General features: G+C 37.7%; 1 protein-coding gene across 1 annotated transcript in view; it reads right to left on the reverse strand.

Moving 5' to 3' along the window:
• The window catches only part of LOC107592533 (neural-cadherin-like), a 138,894-nt gene that overhangs the window by 7,261 nt on the left and 109,574 nt on the right, over window positions 1–22,059 (reverse strand). The window contains exons 13-23 of the mRNA XM_016282067.1: window positions 21,771–22,020; window positions 19,374–19,501; window positions 18,848–19,034; window positions 16,988–17,131; window positions 13,102–13,385; window positions 10,946–12,563; window positions 9,797–9,890; window positions 5,781–5,965; window positions 4,537–4,772; window positions 2,045–2,322; window positions 1,685–1,899 (exon numbers count right to left, since the gene is read on the reverse strand). Of these exons, the coding sequence (XP_016137553.1) occupies window positions 1,685–1,899; window positions 2,045–2,322; window positions 4,537–4,772; window positions 5,781–5,965; window positions 9,797–9,890; window positions 10,946–12,563; window positions 13,102–13,385; window positions 16,988–17,131; window positions 18,848–19,034; window positions 19,374–19,501; window positions 21,771–22,020 (3,619 nt within the window). The remainder of the gene's footprint in view (window positions 1–1,684; window positions 1,900–2,044; window positions 2,323–4,536; window positions 4,773–5,780; window positions 5,966–9,796; window positions 9,891–10,945; window positions 12,564–13,101; window positions 13,386–16,987; window positions 17,132–18,847; window positions 19,035–19,373; window positions 19,502–21,770; window positions 22,021–22,059) is intronic.

Raw genomic sequence — 22,059 nt, forward strand, 5'->3', positions numbered from 1 at the left:
GACTAGGGCATATGTTTGAGGCCCGTGCAGGCTTCTGCTGAGCTTATTTGGTAGCAAACTCAATACTCATATACGCACGAGCGCACTTTGGATGTGACTGCGCACTGCCTCTGGAGCGCGCGAGTACCGAATGGCTTAAAAAGACATTCAAATAAATAATAAAATTTTCTGATGATGCAACAATGACCCTTGTAGCGCAGGCAAGATGTGCCGATGTGAAGCCGTTTGAAGAGAAAAGTCAAAGAGAGAAGACGCGTACAGCTGAATCACTCACGCTGTTGTCAAATGACTGATTTGATCAGTCTGTGTGGACTGGACTCAGTCTGTAGGTTTGATTATTTACTCATCAAACCTACATGCTATAGGCTATTGAATAAATGTGTGAATATCCATCATTTTAAAGTCAAAAGCTGCGGGAATGAGTAAACCTATGCGATATAGCCTATACGCAATCCCGCACCGAAATTCATGACCTGATTAAACACAATTCTATTATACAGAGTTTTGTGAAATAGATTTCAATGACTTTTCCAAAACTTTCTGGGTTTATTTATTTTTCCAAAACTTTTCCAGGCCTGGAAATTGGTGTTTTAAAATTCCATGACTTTTCCAGGTTTTTCATGACCGTACGAACCCTGCATATGACACTGGTACCGCAAACACATGTGACATGAAAATCTAATGCTGTTTTATGCCCCCTACGATTGGTTTTGACCCCCAGCAGTAAAAAAAAAAAAAGCTTATTCGTAATCAATTTGTTCTCAATTTGAAATTGCTGTCACTGTAGTGCAGGGCTTTTGCCCCAGTTCAATAAAAACGTACCAAACGGATGATGTAAGCTTATGCAAGGCCACGGGAGGGTCGTTTCCTGAAATCACACGACCAGTTGCACAATACAGTACTGGACAGGTGGCATATAATCTGAGTATGTGACCTTCACCGGTGACCCCATTCACACCACTGCTGACCACACACATTTACACACATCGATAATTAATGACTCACTTCAAATTGTGCTTGTTGCCATTAATCGATTTTAGTAACACAATTAATTGGTAGAGGAAATTAATGTCATGCAGTGTAACAAGAGAATCTTAAATTATGATGGTACTATGATGGATGTTCTCTCCATTATGGAGATGGTTTTGTTCTTTTTTTTCTACTGAAAAGTAAATGTTTACATATGTGGTTTCAGTCCAAACTTTCAACTAGTTTTTTCCATCATTAGGAATGTGGTGTGTATGGTATTGTTGTTAACAAATATTTAATTAATTTTAAGTAATTGAAATAATGTTAGAATAAAATAAAATAAAATATAAATATTAGATAAAAAACTTAAACTTAAAATTAGAAATGTCTCAATGGGAACTAAATGAAATAAGTTTAAGTGCTAAAATTGCTAAAACGAAAAGTAATTTAAAAATGAATATAATAAAAATAAAGTAAGTCTGTATAGAAAAACTAACAAAAATGACAAAAGCACATAACTAAAAGTATAAAATAAATAAATAAATAAAAAATAACAATAAAATAAAAACTGAACACAAGCTAATTCAGAATATTAATAAATACAAAAATAGTACATAAATAATACTAAAATAACACAGTTCATTCTAAATTGACACGTCACTTTCCACGGCACTATACAAATTAAGAGTGAAACATGATCATTTGTCATACATACCCAGTGCAATGAAGTCCTCTTTTTCTCCAGGCTGAGGTGTTCTCATTGGGCCATTGTAGAACAGCAGGCCATTGGCTGCCTCTGTGATGAACTCCAGAGAGATGTGGCTCTGGAAGCAAGGCCTTATGGGCGAGAACCAAGCATAACCATTGCCAAGGAAACTGTGCTTGGTTTGCTGGCATTCTGGTCCATCAAACATAGGGGGACATTTACACCTACAACAGAGTAGTAGATTAGTAGTAGATTTTGCTTCACCAAAAGTGAAACTGCATTATATGAATAAACAACGTTTATTCTATCATATACTAAAACAAGCAATTATTAACAAGACATGAGTGCTAGAACACTAGACTGTTTTACCTGTAACCTAGTTCACTATCCACACAGGTGCCTCCATTCAGGCAAGGGTTTTGTGAGTATGAAGAGCAGTGCAGGTGAACGCACTCTCGAGCAAGGCAGCCACACTGAGCGCTCGCTTTGGCTGAGACAGACACCAAAGAGACATTCCCGTTGTTCAGTGTTTTAGGGGTGTCACTGAATGTCACCTTGCTAGAGCAGCCACCTGTCTGACCGCAGGCTGCATAGGCGCACTCGTCCACCCCCACCTGTAGAATGGTCACACCCAGAGCGGACTCCAACTGAAAGAGAAGTACAAATCCTACTAAATTACTTGTTGAATTAATGTTACTCCCACAACTGATTCCTTTTTACTATATTTGTTGATTGATACATTTTATTTATTTATTTTTTCTACACATAAGCAAAACTGCACAATATATATTGGAACAGTTGGCTACCCAACATTACTACAACTAGATAGCAAATTAAATGAAATAAAATGAAAAGCTAAAATACAAAATACATTCAGGCAAATGTTATAATTTTAAATTTTTTCTTTCTTTCTTTTTTTCCCCACATTCAACCTGTTATTTCCTTTAAAGGGTTAGTTCACCCAAAAATGAAATTAGCCCATAGTTTACTCATCCTCAAGTCATCCTAGGTGTAAATGACTTTCTTCTTTCAGACGAATCCAGTCTGAGTTATATAAAAAAATTGTCTTTGATCTTTCAAGCTGTTTGATGCCACTCAGTGGGTGTTGCATGCATCAGTCCAAAAGAAGTTAAATAAAAAGCGCCCATCCATTAAAAAAAGTGTGGGGGGTGGGGAGTGAACAAAGGCCTCCTGTAGTGAATCGATGCGTTTTTGTAAGAAAAATATCCATATTCAAAACGTAATAATCAATAAATTTAATCTAGCTTGCGCAAACAGTTGTACACGGAAGGCTGATGATGTATGAGGTCAGCTTTGCGCATGCACCGGTGAGTCTCATGAAAACCAACGTTTGTTAACAGGAGCAAAGGAAGCAACGTTTCCTTACTTTAGCAAAGGAAAACCAGTCTCCTCTTGGCTTATATCGAAATCCTCCGACATTCTTCTTCACAAATCCTCGTTTTGTACTTCTAATAAGTGACCGTTGTTTTGTTATGATCTCTCCGCTGCGCTTCCGCGTGCATCACTTCTGAGCGGCGCATGCGCAAAGCTGACCTCATACGTCATCCGCTCGGAGCTGCTTCCGTGTACAACTGTTGGTGCAAGCTACATTAAAGCGATTATTACGTTTTGAATATGGATATTCTTTTTACAAAAACGCATCGATTCGCTACAGGCCTTTGTTCACCCCCCCCCCAGGAGCCGTGTGAGACACTTTTTTCATGGATGGGCGCTTTTTATTTAACTTCTTTTGGACTGATGCATGCAACACCCGCTGAGTGGCATTAAACAGCTTGAAAGATTAAAGACAATTTTTAATATAACTCCAACTGGATTCGTCTGAAAGAAGAAACTCATAAACACCTAGGATGACCTGAGCGTGAGTAATTTATGGGCTAATTTTCATTTTTGGGTGAACCCTTTATTTTACCAGTCATTATTGACTTTATTTATATGGAAAATACATCCTTGGTCATTCTACTGAAAAAAATAAATAAAAAATGAAAAATAAAAATAAATTAAATGTAAAAATAAAAATGTAAAATAAATTTTTTAAATATAATTAATAATACAAATTAAATTAAATAAAACATTTAAATAAAAATTTAAATTAAATTAAAAATAAAAATTTAAATTAAAAATAAAATAAAATATTGTATGGAAAAGAGCAGTTTGGAAACATTGTAAAGAAAAAGTCATACAGGTTTGGAACGACAAGGGCATAAGTTTGGATGATTATATTTTCATTTTCTTTCTGATGACTACATTTTCATTTTCTTTCTTCAGCAAAAGCATAAGAAGCATAAGAAAATATTTTTGATCAAAATAACATTATTATCCAAAACAATTTACAAGAGGAACAATGCGACACAAGTGATTCACCATAATCATTTCTGTACATGTGTTGTTAGTATGAGTGTGTTTGTTTGTTCTGGACTCAAGAGCAGTCCATCACATCCCTCAGCAGTGGCTCTAAAAATGTCAGGGCAGCTTCCTGTGTAGTGCATCAACATCATCTCGGTGAGAGCATTAGCACCACACTGGGCTGTGAAGAGAGCCTACTCTACACCTGATTTATAGACTGGTGGATGCTGCACAGGGATCAACATGTTCTTTCTATCCATTCCTCCCTCACTCCCTTTCAGAAATCATGCTCGCCTCCCCAGCCCAAAGTGAAAGCCCACCATCTCATGCCTTACATGGAAATGAAATATTTATTGAACAGTTGCAAAGTGTGTCTCTGAGTGCAGGTGTGAGACGCATTTAAATGTGAACCGGTTCATAGACTCCATGTCTGTGCCTATGTGAGAAGACGTGGATTGGTGTGAAAGTGTGAGTTTTTGTGCGCATGTCTTTGTCACCTTAGCTTTGTGCATTGCCACGTAGCCGTGGAGTTTCTCGGGCTTGTAGTATGGCGAGCCATGGGCGGCAAACCACACGCTGAGGTGATGCTGCATTGGCTGGCTGCCACTGGCCAGGCTAAAGATATCAACGTTCTCCATATCAGTCTGGAAGAGCTCGGACAAGAGGCGGCGGAGACGCATGCATCGGCTCTCCTCATACGTTGATGCTTGGAAAAACTCATTTGCAGTCAGGTCTGTGCATAACAAACACACACATACAAAGAACTTGCCATCAGTGTAAAATCCAAGCATATTTATTAATGCGGTCACATTGTACTGTTTCTTAACATTTGTTTTTTTAGCCATATGTTTTCCACCATCTCTATGACCCTATTTTGTTTGGACTTTTTTCACACTGCCCCCTCTATGCTAAGACTTATATGCAAATGGCCTCTTTGCATGTGAAATGAGTAAAAGCACTTACTCTCAGGCTGTGGACTGCATTACGCTCATTCATCAATCTCAGCCTGCATTACATGTGACAGATTTACAAAATCTCCATTGAAATGTGATGCACAAACTTTTAAGGTCAAAGTAAATGATTGAGCATAAAAATCAGACACTTTTTTCTAACGGGATACAAGGATGCAAATGCTATGCATTTTTAAAATAGTTTCTAATACCCGATATTCAACAATTTAAAAATGCTGCATTCAACCTTTTCATCAAATTGTTTTCTTTCAGTTAGCACAGGTTTTGTATTTTTAATTAAATTTTTTTTTTGGAACTGACTGTTCATAGGCTTCATTGATCTGAGATTATGCACCTCAGTTTTTGAGTGAAAAATAATTTTTGCAGTGTTCACTCAAAAACAGAGGTGCATAAGTTCAGATCAATACCAATCAGTTCCAAAAAGAAACACAAAACCTAATGGCTAATTGAAAGAAAACAAGTTGATAGAAATACTGAATCCCACATTTGGTAATAATATTGCATGATGAGAGATTTACAAGCAATTTTTGTAGGTCATTCATTTTTGACTGGGAACACCACAAGTGTAACAAAGTTGGAGTCCTATGCGGTAACATTCACTAGCATTTTTGGGGAAAAGAAAATCCTCTCACATAACATGAAGGTTAAATATAACAATAATGTAAGAATATGTTTAAGAATTAATAGATTAATAAATTAAAACAAAAACAAGCTGTTCTATTTTAAGATTTAATTTAATTTAAAAAAAATTTAAAGGAAGAGTCACTCACTGGCCAGTCTGATTGACCCAGCATTCCTCAGCTCCTCCTCCTCCAGCTCCATCACCATGACCTCAGCTGATGAGGTGACGTCAGGCCAGCTCTTATCTGCCACCCTCACCTGCAGGCTGTAGAATCCAGCTGGTGTTCCGTCTCGGATGCTCAGCTGACCGGTGTTTTGGTTCAGGCTGAATTGCCTGTGTGGGTTCATGTTCAGTGGGGCAAAAGGATGAGAATTAATGCATGACTCAAGATTCAACTAGTGTATTTATGATCATCTCAATCTACCACCTTTATTAAATATTTATAATAGTAAGGATTAAAAAAGAAATGCATCATTTACTCATGCAGTAAATTAAGATGTTTAGGAGGATGTTTGGTCTGTTCCTCACACAAAGCTATCTTTTATGGTTTTATAGTATTTGGTATATAGTGTACATATGGATGGAAGACTTTTATAATACATTTATGGTGCTTCTTTACTCCCTCATTATTTATCCTTGTAAGACAAGCAGTAGCATCAACTTACTGTCTAACACCTCTGTGAAAGAAAGTCATATGTGTTTGGAGGGTGACAAAACGGTATCAGAATTTCCATTTTTGGGTGAACTATCCCTTTAAACAAAGACAAACCAGAGTGAAAATAACTGTACAGTAACTGGAGATTCAGTCCCAGGTTCATTCTTGGATCATCACGCATGAGAGAGCAGCACTGATGCTGTAAGATAACTCAAGCTGTATTATTAATGGCAGTGTGTATATCAGTGAAAGCACTTATGTCAACTCCTGTCTCCGTCTCCAGATGTGATGAACATGGCAGGGACAGTTCTGCTGTTCTGGATAAGAGATTCCAGGAACAGCTGGGCCACACCAATCTCTCAGTCTCTCTCTCTCTCTCTTTTGTATGGATATGCACTTTCTCTGTCTAGGTCACAGTTGTATTATCCCTTCTCTGCATTTTGAAGCGTGTCCTCTTGTGCACATTTTTTTTGCTTTTAAGCATAAACCACAACTCAACTGTGTTAGATATATGTCAGTATGATTTAAAAAAAAAGAAATGAATACTTTTAATCAGCAAGGATGTACACTATTGATCAGCTCTCACAGTAAACACTTTTTTTGTTACACATAAAAAATCTATTTCAAAGAAATGCTGAACTTTTGAACTTTCTATTCATCAAAAAATCCTTTACACAAAAATGCTGAGAAGCCCAAATGCCTCCCTGAACGTATCTACTATCCTGAATTAGCATTTTCTCACATAAACGAACACACATAGTAATGCAAGAGTTGATTCTTGATAACTTGGAGGAAGGGTTTGTGGTCATTTTTTGGATTGTTTTGCACATGCTGAAAAATATTTGAAAAATACGATGATTGCAGACTTGCAATTTCATTGACTGTTCCTCATGTCTCTCTTGGAACCAGATTTCAAAACATATTGTAGCATCTGTGATTACAGACTAGTGTGAGTGAGATATAACCCAATAAATGCTGTGATAGAATCGCTGTTTGGACATTTATTGGGAGTTTTTTTTTCATCCAGAGATTTTAGTTAGATTTTTTTATGAAAACCCTCCTCATATTAGTTACACATCCAATGGCACTCTCCTCTAAAATACAGTTATATGACAGTTACAGATAACTACATTGTCTGCAAATTCATTAAACCCATAGAATATAATGATGTTATGACAAATATGAGAAATTCTCCACATTTTAAGTATTTAAGGAATAGTGCATCTGACTCTGATCTAAATAGTCCTGTCTTAAATCAGAAGATATTTTAATATATATTTCAAACGAAGTACACAAGACATGCATGATCACATGAACTTTAAGAATCATATCATTTTTTGTTTGTTTGTTTAGATAAATCGCTCAGAGGGGTTTGACCAACCAGTTAGACAGACTAGGTTATTTATATGTACAAATCATCCAAACACCCCATTCCTTGCCATTTCTAATATACATTTGATTAATATTGCTAAATATTATTAAATTGTAACGAAATTGCAGATCCATCTTTGATTGTCAAAAGAATTCCAGGTTGAATGTGTAGCTAATATGAAGTGGGTTTTCATGAGAAAAAAAAATCCAACTAAAATCAGAACAGCATTTATTGTGTTATATCTTGTGCATCATTTACATTTTGCATTTGATGTTAATTTGACAGGAAACATTATATTAATGTACTTTCATACTACAGCAATGCGCTCTCGACATTTGTCAGTAAAATAACGCCATATCTATCTTGTAGTGTGAGCTAAGAGGACAGGGACACAAAATGAAAATAGACATTTCATGTCTATTAAAACAACCCTGGTATATGGCGTTTGCTATGAAGCTATGTTTGGCCCTGTAACTTCAAACATTGTGCAGCAAGGTCGCTAAACTCAGTAGTCACTGCTCAAATTAAATTCAATCATGTTCATATAACAGGAATAGAGTTCCACCTCGATGGTAACCTTCAGCTCGGGTGCCAAATTAGGTACTTCACTGTCAAGTAAGCAAATGAAAAACTGCTTGGATCGAAGCTACGCTCTTGGTGCCAAGAGATGTGTCACACTAGCTAACATCAAACTGCTAATGTATTAATGTGTTAATTATTCAAATTAATGAGAAGGGATCCTCCACAACACACCGTCGGGCACAGCTTTGGATGGAACTTGAAATAGACTGTGATTAAACTCAAGACTAAACTGATTGAGTTGGCATTGCTTGCTGGAGTGTTAGCATAATCGCTTTACTTAAAGGTGCCATTGTTGGCATGAGCCACAGAGTCTGGTTTGGACAAAGTCCATCAGACTTACATGCAGCTCATTAGAGAGAACCTCTAGCCAACGTAATCTTTCTTATCAGTTACTAGGAGAGAATTCGTGTATCACTTCAGAGTGAATTTTGAAATGAAAAAGGCAAGTGACAGGCAAGATGTCAGTAAGCAGTGTTGGGCAGTAACGGGTTACTGTAATTTGATTATTTTTTTAGTAACAGAGTAATTTAACGCGTTATAATTTTCAAAATAGTAATTAGAGTATAGTTACAAGCCGAGGTCTCTATACATTACTGCCGCGTTACATTGCTGACAGAATTCAGTGTCTTATAATCTAGAGATTGTAAAAAGGATGTAGCACACGCATTGTCGAGTCAAGTGCCAGTGGATTAGAGACCTGCTCCCGCGAGACCCGACGCAACAGAGCGCGGCACGGGACAAGACTTAATAGGCGAGTGCAGAGACTCGTGTGTGTGCGGGATCCGGGAGCATAAAATTATTCATGGGACTCCCGCAAAATAGAAATATCTAGACATAGAATATCTAAAACAAATAAATTGTTATTCATCTCTTGCACAAAAGCTACATGAACTAATATAAAATATAAACGATTAACAGGTGCAAGCGTATGCAGAGTTTCTATTTAGGCTATAACACGTGTTTGCAGCGTTGAGCAATGCAGTGCTGAAATTTGTGTGTTCACGAATCCTCTCATTATAACACACGAATTGTAGACATTATGAAAGATTCATTATGCATATATTTATTGTGTTATTACAGAGATTTGTGAAATTGCGATGAACTGAGATGTCTTTTAGGGATTATAAGTGCAGCGCTCTTTGCTGGCATTCTGCCATGCCAAACCATGCACGCAGCAGCCGCTTGCTTTAGTTAAAAATAGCAGTGTTCTGTGAATGTTGATGCTTTAATAACAAATATTTATCAGGAGCTGGAATTTCATCAATTTTAATGGAGAAAAAAGTAATGTAACTAGTAATGTAACTAATTACTAATCACTTTAGAAATAAAGTAATCAGAACAGTAACGTGATTACTTTTAAAAGGAGTAATCAGTAATCAGTAATTTGATTACATTTTCAGAGTAACTTGCCCAACATTGTCAGTAAGCTAATATGCCGTGCTCTGCACACTCACACCCTTTATCTTCCCCTCACTTTTGTTATTTTTTTCTTCTCTTGTAAGTGTCACTTGACACAGTGAATTTTGAATCAAACTTCAATAGAAGATCAAAGCACCTGGGGGGTTTGCCTTCGAACTTGTAAACCTTCTCGCTCCAATCATCAAGGTCAGGGGATTGAACCTGTCCAAGCACCGTCATGGGGAGTGTACCTGGGGAAAATACATAATGAGGTTAGAGAAAAGCTACCTTCATCCAGTCTGCGCGATACCTGTGGCGATACGCGTGTGTGTGGGTGGGTGGAGGAGACATATCTTTAAAAAGATAAGCAAAAAGCAGAGCATCTCATTGGCACATATGGACCCACTTAGACAGCACAGTAGTGGGGGGGGCTATTAGCATGCAACATTGCCATTTCTCCAAAAGGCAAAACGAAATGCTGTAATCCGGTTAGTCGTTAAATCAACTCCCTTTAAAATGGTTCCTGTTTATGTGCCTCTTAAACCTGGGATTTAAGTAAATTGTTAGCATCATGCCATGTTTGAGCTACATGACGAATTCTTATTAGAAGTCTAATGCATTTTCATCAGAGAAAAGAGAAAAATTTTAAAAATATATGGGGGGGGGGGGGGGGGGGCTATTAGCATGCAACATTGCCATTTCTCCAAAAGGCAGAACGAAATGCTGTAATCCGGTTAGTCGTTAAATCAACTCCCTTTAAAATGGTTCCTGTTTATGTGCCTCTTAAACCTGGGATTTAAGTAAATTGTTAGCATCATGCCATGTTTGAGCTACATGACGAATTCTTATTAGAAGTCTAATGCATTTCCATCAGAGAAAAGAGAAAAATTTTAAAAATATATCAAGTGATACTATATTTCTTTCCTAAAATGTGATATATTAAGAAGACTAAAAAACTGATATATTACCATGGCAGTACCACAGTATATTTTGAAGTACCTTGGAGTACCAAGTAAATATCATGCAAAATGAATATGTTAACACTTACAAAAAGTACTATGCTACCACAATGGTTTTCTGGACATGCATAATAGTAGTATCATGGTATTCTTGGAAGTACCCTAGAGTACCATTAAAATACCATGGTATATGAATTTCAGTACCATGGTATATTTCAAAATACTATAGTATCACCACCATTATACTATGGTACTGCCACAGTACTTTTTGAAAGGGATGTAAATAACAACAGCCAGTGAATTTCAGTACTATGGTAGCAAGATTATGACATTTCTTTGGAACATACCCTGTAAGTTGTACACTATGAACTCGCTGTGTCCAGGTGCATGGGGATGGTCGTTTTTATCTCCAATTATGACGGTGAGTGTACTGGTGGAGCTCATTGGTGGTGAGCCGCTGTCAATCATCAGGATGGGGAGAAGATACTGCTTCTGCTGTTCCCGGTCAAAGCTGCGGAGAGCGGTTATCATGGCACTGCCGTTCCGCAGATCAGTCAAGTTGAAATTAGGAACAACAGAGGTCAGCATCAGCAGATGGATGGAAAAAGGCCCTCCGTTGGATGACGTGTCTCTGTCAATAACATGCAACAGAATGGATGTATCGTTCATGTGAACGACCTGTGGCGCAATAGTGTTCTCCCACACAATGGGCTGATATGGAGCCTCAAACTCTGGTCCATTGTCATTGACATCTTGTACGGTCACTAGCACGATGGCAGAGCCAGTCAGAGCAGGGCTGCCCATGTCTGTGGCCAGGATCATAAGCCTATGTTGAAACACCTTCTCCCTGTCCAGAGAGTCAGCTACCACAACCCAACCACTCTTATCTACCAGGAACTGCTGAAAGGGGTCGGATTCTGGGGCGATGCTGTACGTGAACCTTCCATTTTGTCCAGAGTCCAGATCCACTGCTGTCACCTGTGCCACGATGGTGCCTACTGGAACGTCCTCGAACATGGATCCCGCTTCGTAGAACTGTGGGTAGAAGACTGGAGTGTGGTCATTGGAGTCTTCCACCTGAATGATGCAGTAGGTCAGGCTAAAGAAGTCAGCATCCTCCACTTTGACCGTCAGGTTGAATGTGCGCTCATGTGGTTTCTCAAAGTCAATCTTCTTCTTCAGTCTCACTATGCCATGGCGGTTCACCTTGTCAGTCTCAATGAAGAATTTGCGGTCTTCATCTCCACCAATGATGCTGAACGTCATGACTGAATTTTCACCTTCATCACCATCGGTGGCAGCCACTACCACTACCTCGCTGTTGATATCCAAGTTTTCTGGCATAGAGGCCATGTAGACTCTCTGGGTGAACACCGGAGGATGGTCATTGATGTCGGAAATTATGATGGTGGCTGTTCCTGTCCCCGAAAGTCCTCCTCCATCACGAGCTTCTACCACAACCAGGTATCGATCCACCACTTCCCTGTCCAAAGAGCGCAAAACAGTATAGATAGTGCCTGTGGCTGGGTTGATGGAGAAGAGGTTAAGATTGATCTCATTGTGCACATTCTGCACAATTCTGTAGGTAAGGATAGCGTTCTTCCCAGCTTTTGGATCATCTAGGTCGGTGGCCCGCATCTCCATTATGGAAGTGTCCGCTGGGGAGTTCTCAGGCACGTGACCCAAAAAACAGTTGTCTGTTGCACACAGGAAGACAGGTGCGTTGTCATTGATATCCTGCACTTCGACTAGAACATCAGCAAACCCGGTAAGACCTGCCCCATTCTCATCAGTGGCAAGTACCAGGAATTGCCAGGCTGAGCGGACCTCGCGATCTAAACGACGTTGGGCAAAGATCCTACCATTCATCTCATCTATGGTGAATTCATTACCAGCTCCCTGCCCGTGTAGAGAATACCGCACCGCACGCTGGTCTGCCTCCTGATCTGGATCCGTGGCTGAGACCTGTGTGAAGAACAGATGGGAAAAATACAGGCATGCATATTAGAATTCAACACAGTTGTCACAGAACATATGGGGCAATTCAAAGTTAATAGTCACAGCAAAGGAATGCCGATAGTTCTCTCCACCTCTTTTCCGGTATGTTTATGCAAAGCCTTTGAAGTTTATTTTTTACACTGACAGCACAATAGACAGCAATATTGAGACACGGTAGCACAAAATGACAATCGTGGCAGGGTGTGTCAAAATATTAATTTCAAATAGGCTTTCTTTTTAGGCTTTCTAAGCTTTAAACTACATGAGGACATTAATAAACATTACATATCCCTTCAAGGAAACCCAGAGTTTCCCCTAAAAAAAAAACGCCTACCTAGGGGAAACACTGAAACCCATAACGAAACTGGAACTAATTTATAGCATATGTACAAGACATTCACAAAATCATTTCATATCTCTGTAAAAAGGTTGATGTTCTTCTCTACAACATTTTTGCCTTTTTCATGCAACTAAATGTGTCTGTTTGAGTGTTTTAACCCCTCACCTGAAGTACAAGGACAGGAAGCTCTGTAAGTTCCTCCATGATGCTGGCGTGGTACTCAGTCTGAGTGAAAAGGGGTGCCTCATCATTTTGGTTGAGGACATTAATGACAACCATTGTCTGGTTTTCCCATTTTCCATCCGACGCAACCAGCCGTAACTCGTAGCGCTGCACCTGCTCATAGTCTAGCCGCTGGGCAATGAAGATCGTGCCAACCTCTGGCTCCACATCAAATGTGCCCATGGTGTTCCCAGAGGTAATCTGGTACCGAAGTTGGGCATTGGCACCTGTTTGGGGGGTTTGGGAAGCGTTAGCATTCTAGGAAGTGTTAAGCTTGGCTGAGCTGGATAAAAAGAGAATGTCAGCATTAATCTGTTCTCATTTGATGAGGATTACATAAAGGACAAAAAAGCTTGAATGCACAGTCATGATATGATTGTGCTTAAATACTGAAATTAACACATATACACATAATGTCACACAGAATGTTTTGTACATATTTTGTTACACTTTTTTAAACACTTTTTCTAAATCAATGCATCATTACATCCAATTTGATTCTTTGAAATGACAGTTTGATTATAAAAATTATACATCAAAAAGGTTTAATAAGTTATCTCTGCTGATATATGAAATCCAGTTCTAAATAAATAAATAATAATAAATACATATTTTCTAATAATAATATTATAAAATGTTCATTTTTTCCCGCAATTCTCTTTGGTGGCCCTATTGGCATAAAAATGAAACCCTTCATCTTTAGAGATGTACATCTCTGGTTGAAAATCTTATTTCAAACAATGACCATAATTTATCTTTCCCACTTCTGCTGCCCCCCAGCTTGACCCCAAATGGCTTTATCCAACTATGGTACACTGCAGGGGGAAAGGCTCTAGTTTCGTCTAAGCTCTAGCAAGCTTCCTTAATGACTAGCCAGTCCATACGGCGGCCCTCCCCACAACACCACCACAGGCCAACTAGGTTAAACCTAACTACTGTGATCTATAGAACGGTCATAGGTGATGAAAGACAGCTGAAAGTCTAGGAGACCTTGTGCTCATTCGGCTGTTGAAGAAAGTTTACAGTGTTTTATTCCATCTTTGAAATCAGTCTGGAGTTTAATGAACAGCTCAGAGAGGGCACTGCTAATCAGCTATAGGAAATACTTAACAGGACCATAAAATTCCTTCTCTCCTGCAAATCAGCTCCTAATTATTCCTAGTTCCCATTTTCATCCCCAGTGTAATAAGAAATATTGCATATTAATGGCGATCTCATTCATTGTGCTTTTCAAAGCAGGAAGGGGACAGAGGGACATCAAGCTTCGATTTGCATTCCCCTTCATGACAGTTGTGAGATATTAGCTGTCGCTCAGCTCTGGACTGTCCATCCAGCCATGGCAGGTCACGTCACCCTTCTCACCTCCACGGCGGCACCAGCGTCTCATCATTAATGAGCTATCAGACACCTGCACGTCTCCATCCTGCTGCCCCTGTCTCCTTCAGTCTGCTTGTTGACACGGCTCCACGCCACACATAATTTGTCATGCATATGTAACAGGTGAAGCCGCTACGCCGTGAGAGACATCGTGCTACCGCCTGTTTGTTTATGTTGACAGATGAGCCGAAGTCACCATGCCCTGATGGAAATCAGAGTGAGATCAGGTGGAGGAATCGTGTCAACGAGATGTGTGGAGGTGACAGCTTGGAATATTCTACAGGCAGAGGATGAGAAATGAGGGGGTGGGCAGACGGGCAGACGGGCAGGCTGCCACGCTTCGTTGGACGGATAGGTGATTTGTCCAAGCCTGTCATGCTCAGATTACCAGGAGCGACTCTATGGCTGTCGGAGGAAAGAGCGACGGACCTAATGTTCCAACAGGGCTAACAAAATCAACAGAAGAAGTCGCTCCAGAATATGCAAATTTAACTGACCACTGAGAGTTCACTAGACTAATTCATAGCTGCTCATGTATTCACATGGTTTCAGCTGCTAAGGCAGTTTTCAGGCAGTGCTGAGATACAAAGCTCTCTAAAGACATAAATAATACATTTACTAAACAGCTAAGTTTCATTTCCAAGGTCAAACAATGCATAGCATTAAGGTAAAGTACGCTGTCAGCAATGCTCGTACACTTGCTAATTTTGGCATCTTACATTACAGGGAGAAAAAAAATACAGACTGTCTTCTGTAAAATGGTGTAATGGCGATAGTTACATCATTGTAAAAAAGTCTGTGTGCTATTGAAATAAACATGAACTCCCTGCAGTTTCAGCTTGCCCTTGAGGGGTTCAGCATACTTTGGTAACAATACGTTTACAATACGGAGCACTTTGGAAAACAAAACTGCATGTCGTCCCTCTTTCTGCCTCTCTGTGTTATCTTAAAGATATAGTTCGTCCAAAAAAGTAAATTCTATCAGCATATACTTAACCATTAAAAAATGTTACCTGAAATAAAAGTTAACTGAGATAATGTCAAATACACACATATCGGTAACACTTTACAATAAGGTTCCATATGTTAACTATATCTAATGCATCAAATATTATGAACTAACAATGAGCAATACATTGTTGCAGTTTTTATTAATCTTTGTTAACATTAATTATTTATTAGTTAAAAATACAACTGGTCATTGTTTGTCCATGTTAGCTCAGGTCCATTAAATAACATTAATAGATACAACTCTTGAATTTAATAATGTTTTAATAAATGTTGGAATCAACATTAACAAAGATTAAGAAATGCTTTAGAAGTATTTTCATTGTTAGTTTATGTTAACTAATGTAGTTAAGTAATGTTAACAAGTGGAACCTTATTGTAAAATTCTACCCATAATATATCAAAAAACCTTAACATTATTTTGTTTAAAAAAAAAAACAAATTAAAATGACAAAAACATACAGCAAGATTACTTCAAATGTAACTACAGCTCAAATAGAAAATTAATTAAACTTTTTTTTTTTAATTGAGATACATAGTATCTCAATATTAGTAAAATAAACCTGTACAATTTATATCAAACTCTCAATTGATATTAGGAACTACAGGGTTTAGATTTTGGACCATTTCTCACACAAACACACTGAACAACTTTAGGTCATGGAATAAAGCAGACCACTTTTTAATGTGGTGCCATATGGAAAAGAGCAATCAGAATAAAACTAAAGTCATACAGATGACACAAGAGTGAGTAAATAATGTCAGAATTCAGATTTTTGAGTGAACTATTTCTTTAAAAACTTTTTTTCCCCTTGTTTGACTGATAAAAGATGAATTAATCTGTGCAGCTTGTTTAATACACTTGTTATTTTCTTTCTCATTTAATCTCTGGTTACACCACCTGGTAAAGCTTTGTCAGAAATCTACCATTACACCCTACTTTTATCATTTCAGTGTATTTCTCAAAAGTGTAGAGCTGCCTATTCCGTTCCATTTAAAAATCTCAATGGTTATTTGCCTGGGGTCTCAGATGTCACGCATCTCATGTAAATTTCTACACAAAATCTTTCACACAAGGGTTTACTTCCATCATTAAAGAAAGCCTGTTACTTATTTAATTATTTTCTTGAAGACAACAAAGAAAAACAAATCAAAGAGACAAACATCAAATGGGGTGCTGAAATTGTTACACCCACATTCACCACAGAGATTCGCTAACAAGCTCAGCACAAAAAGGAGCGAATTTTCCACCTAGATTTATTTCGCTCAATTTCTTTTTGCAACCCCTCCTCCTCAATCTCTGTCAAATATATCATTGGGCTGTCAGATAGGAATCATTGCACAAACAAACAAAACTAAAACAACAAAAACCACAAACTAAAGACAAGTGACAGGACTACCTGAATAATATTTGATACACCTACACACAATGAAAAGAAATTACCTTCATCTTCATCGTTAGCTGTAACGGTAATGACCATAAAGCCCACTTCTTTGTTTTCCTCCACACTGATCTCATATACAGGCTGAGAGAAGGCTGGAGCATTGTCATTTACATCTGTGACAAAAACCCTCACGTAGGCTGTGTCTACAGGGCAGAAGAGGTGTGCATTACTTCCAGATCACATCAGTGCATTATAGTCTCTCAAGAGAAAAGCTGTTCTTTCTGGATAATTAATTTATAAATCAAACAAAGATGGGAGAACAAAAACAACAAAACAGAAAAAGAACAAAAACAAAGTCATTGGCATTTCATTGTATGATGAAATTTAATCATTGAAGCTCAACTGAAATGTAAATATGTGTATATATATCTGCAGAACCGTTCAAAACTTTGGGGTTGGTAAGAGTTATTTATATTTATGTTTTTGAAAGAAGTTTCTTATGCTCACCAGAATGCATTAGCTCAAAAATACAGTAAAACAGTAATATTGTGAAATGTTATTACAATTTAAAATAACAGCTTTCCATTTTACTAGATTTTGAAATGTAATTTATTCATGTGATGGCAAAGCATAATTTTTAGCAACTATTACTCCAGTCTTCAGTGTCACATGATCCTTCAGAAATCATTGTAATATGCTGATTTGGTTCTTAAGAAACATTTATTATTATCAATGTTGAAAACAGTTTACTATTTTTGTGGAAACATTGATGCAATTTTTAAGACCGGTCTGATAAATAGAAAGTTCAAAAGAACAGCAGTGATTTGAAACTAAAATTTTTGTATCAGCCTTTGTGTCTCACTTTTGATCAACGCATCCTTGCTGAATAAAAGTATTAATGTGGTTTTTATGAAACCATATTTCCAAGAACACAGACTTTATAAAAAAAAGTTAATGAGAAATTATTATTTGTAATAATAATTTGTAGTAATGATTTATTCGCAAAAACAACAAAACAGAAAAAGAACAAAAACAAAGTCATTGGCATTTCATTGTATGATGAAATTTAATCATTGAAGCTCAACTGAAATGTAAATATGTGTATATATATCTGCAGAACCGTTCAAAACTTTGGGGTTGGTAAGAGTTATTTATATTTATGTTTTTGAAAGAAGTTTCTTATGCTCACCAGAATGCATTAGCTCAAAAATACAGTAAAAGAGTAATATTGTGAAATGTTATTACAATTTAAAATAACAGCTTTCTATTTTACTAGATTTTGAAATGTAATTTATTCATGTGATGGCAAAGCATAATTTTTAGCAACTATTACTCCAGTCTTCAGTGTCACATGATCCTTCAGAAATCATTGTAATATGCTGATTTGGTTCTTAAGAAACATTTATTATTATCAATGTTGAAAACAGTTTACTATTTTTGTGGAAACATTGATGCAATTTTTAAGACCGGTCTGATAAATAGAAAGTTCAAAAGAACAGCAGTGATTTGAAACTAAAATTTTTGTATCAGCCTTTGTGTCTCACTTTTGATCAACGCATCCTTGCTGAATAAAAGTATTAATGGGGTTTTTATGAAACCATATTTCCAAGAACACAGACTTTATAAAAAAAAGTTAATGAGAAATTATTATTTGTAATAATAATTTGTAGTAATGATTTATTCGATAAATTGTATTAAACATCCTAATGACTGTTTAATATTAAAACTGCAGCCTTATTATATTATACGCAGTCTATATCACACACAAATCCCTGGGATGGCATTAGTTCTTCACTAGGCGTGACTCATTGAAGTCTTAATGAACGGAATTCATCCTGGAGGCTGGTGTGCCCTGCTGTAATTGGTGAAGGGGGAAACAGAGTGACAGAGGTTAGGAAGACATGCTTTATGGATCACACCTGAGTTGGGTTGACCCTGCTGACCGGGTCGGGCCGACTCTGAGCTGTCCTGAGACTGGACCTCGATCAAGTAGGAGCCTTTCTGTTCACGGTCGAAGGTGGCCCGGGTGTGGATGATGCCCGTGTAGGAATTAATGCTAAAGAACTGTGAGTCCCCACTTTGATCCTTCAGAATGATGTAGTTAATCTAGACAGGAAAGAGTGCCAAACAAGATTAAAAAAGAACTTTGCATCAAGTATTCTAAGAATCATTGCAAGGTAGTTTGAGAGTTTTAAGGCCAATACACACTGCACAAACACACGCAGACTAGTAGAGACAGTCACCAGATTACAACACGTCAGTTTTCAGACATTTCAAGACCAGAAGAACCAACATGTTAAATCGGCGAAAACAAGCGCCGACCAACATCAACAGATGTGCCAACAAAACCTGACGATGTGTGTTGCCATTTGTTTGCGTCTGTCAGTGCAGTGTGAATTGGCCTTTAGAGAGAACCAGGAAGGACCATGATCAGAAGAGTCTCACCATTCCATGGAGACCAGAGTCCAGGTCAGTTGCTGAGACCTGAGCAACTGATGTGCCAATCTCCGCACCCTCTGGGACCGTCGCCTCATATGTGGATGACATGAAAAAGGGAACATTGTCGTTTACATCTGAAAAAAAAAGAGCGAGAGCAATCTGTTACTTCCAATGGATTCATTTGGACAGATGTTAGATAAGTGGAAAACATTATTTTATAATAATGCAGTGGCCCCAAAAAGTATTTGAAGTTTAATTGCATTAGATACAAAATTAGGCACCTGCAATTAAATGATTCTACTTTTCTCAGAACTAAATTCCCGTTTCTGAATATTCCACTATTTGTGACTGCCATAAAGTACCAGTATATCTTCTATTATAGCATTTAAAACTATTTTTTTTACTTGAAAAATAAACTCCACTTGGGTTGATATTTTATATCTAATTCAATGGGATTCTTAAGTGCGATTTAAGAGTCACTTTTGGGGTCATTTGTTGGTCTTTTCATTTTATTTTATTTTATGGCTTTCATTGTGATCATGTTTGGTGTGTACTTAACTGTGTTCAAGTTTAGCGAGAATATGTGCAGGTTTTAATGTGTGGATTCACTTAATGCAGGTTTATTGTCTGGATTCTCTGCTCTTTGTAGATTGCAGCCCCTCTAAACTAGTTTTTCCGTGGGCTTTTCGTCTCCTTTTCCCTCTATTTCAATCTCCATTTTCCTCTTAATTAATGCTGATGTGGTCTCAAGTGTTGTGTCGGTGCCAAAGCTCTTCACTGTTCCTATTACACACACACCATCGCTCTACGCCCCCACCCTCCGCCTGTCATGCACTCATCAGCGCTGTGGATTTCCACAAACACTCAAAGACAGCAGAGAACACTTTTGTGTATAAATGCACAACGCAGGCTAAATGAGCTATGAAGAAAGGGGGAAAAAAACATTAGCATCAGCGGCTCAAACACAATCAGTGGATCAGATCAGACACAGCTGTGCTTCTGAGAAACCACGCTGGCATGAAATGCTGATTGCTAAACTACCACAAATGTGTTTACTTCTCTGAGGGCACACAGGCAGTGTAGAACCGGTTGTCGAGGCATATTTGTAGCACGCTAGTGAGAGGTGTCAACATGGACTATTCTCATTGTGTCAGATTTTTAAATTTTTTGTTCTATTTCTTTCTCTTTGTCTTACACTAAGTATGAAGTACCATGGTGTTACCATGATTTTTAGACATGGGACCATTGCAATACACTGATAATGTTACAAAAGATTTACATTCCAGAAAATGCCATTGTTTTGAACTTTCTATTCATCAAAGAATACTAAAAGTGCATCTATTGTTAAAATGTACAATTAATAAATTATATATGTGACCCTGGACCTGGATCTTATGTTGCACGGGTATATTTGTAGCAATAGCCAAAAATACATTGTATGGGTCAAAATTATCGACTTTTCTTTTATGCCAAAAATCATTAGGATATTAAGTAAATACCATGATCTATGAAGATATTTTGTAAATTCCCTACCATAAATATATTAAAACTTAATTTTTGATTGGTAATATGCATTGCTATGGACTTCATTTGGACAAATCCAAAGGCAATTTTCTCAATATTTTGATTTTTTTTGCACCCTCAGATTCCAGATTTTCAAATAGTTGTATCTCGACCAAATATTGTCCTGTCATAGCAAATCATACATCAATGGAAAGCTTATTTATTCAGCTTTCAGATGATGTATACATTTCAATTGCAAAAAATTGACACTTATGACTGGTTTTGTGGTCCATGGTCACATACTGTATGTGTATGTGTATATATATATCTGATCTGTTTAAATACTGTCAAAATAATTGAGCTCCTCGTTGTTTTTGTATTTCAAGTATTTCACTAAAGTATGAATTATGTAAAATACTAGATGGACAAATAAGATTTGTGATATAAGGTATTTTTTATTAAATCAAGCAAACTGAATCCTAAAAAGCAGCAGATATACTTCTAAGAGAAGACTTCAGCAGAGAGATGTCTGCTGTTCTATCACACATTAATCATGTTCAAACATGGCCGCCAAAAAACATTCACACTAGGTCCAGTCAGTCCTTTATCTTTTAAAGGTGCTCTTGATTTAGAGAGGCTGTCTGCCGTCAACTGAACAGTTATCTCTTGGAAGCCTTCACAAGATTCTACAGTAGTATGTGTGGATCAAAGTCACATATTACAACTTATCCCCACATCTATTCATCTTTTAAACTGTATAAGTATAAAATATATTAAATTTTTTATATATATATATATATATATATATATATATAAATAAATAAAATTACCCCAAATTTGTGGTACTTATATTTACATATAATTCTGATGTCATTTACGGAAGAGTAAAGTATCTTTCACCTGTGATGTTGACATAGACAGTGGTGAAGGAAGCTAGTGGTACAGCCGCCACATTCTGAACACGGACTCGGAGCGTAAAGAAACGCGTGGTCTCATAGTCAAGATTCTCTGCCACCAGGATAGAGGCAGAACCGTCCCTCCGGTTAGGCTTGATGTAGAAGCGCACGGGCATGTTGGTCTCAGGAACCTGACCCTCCTCCAAGTTGTAAGTCACCCTGGGGTCACCAAGAGGGGACGTCGCCTTGATGGTCTGTTGGGGGGGGGGGGGGGGGGAAATTTTTTTCCTTAA

This window comes from Sinocyclocheilus grahami, unplaced genomic scaffold (assembly GCF_001515645.1).
Source record: "Sinocyclocheilus grahami isolate Dianchi unplaced genomic scaffold, SAMN03320097.WGS_v1.1 scaffold9.1, whole genome shotgun sequence".
Taxonomy (NCBI): domain Eukaryota; kingdom Metazoa; phylum Chordata; class Actinopteri; order Cypriniformes; family Cyprinidae; genus Sinocyclocheilus; species Sinocyclocheilus grahami.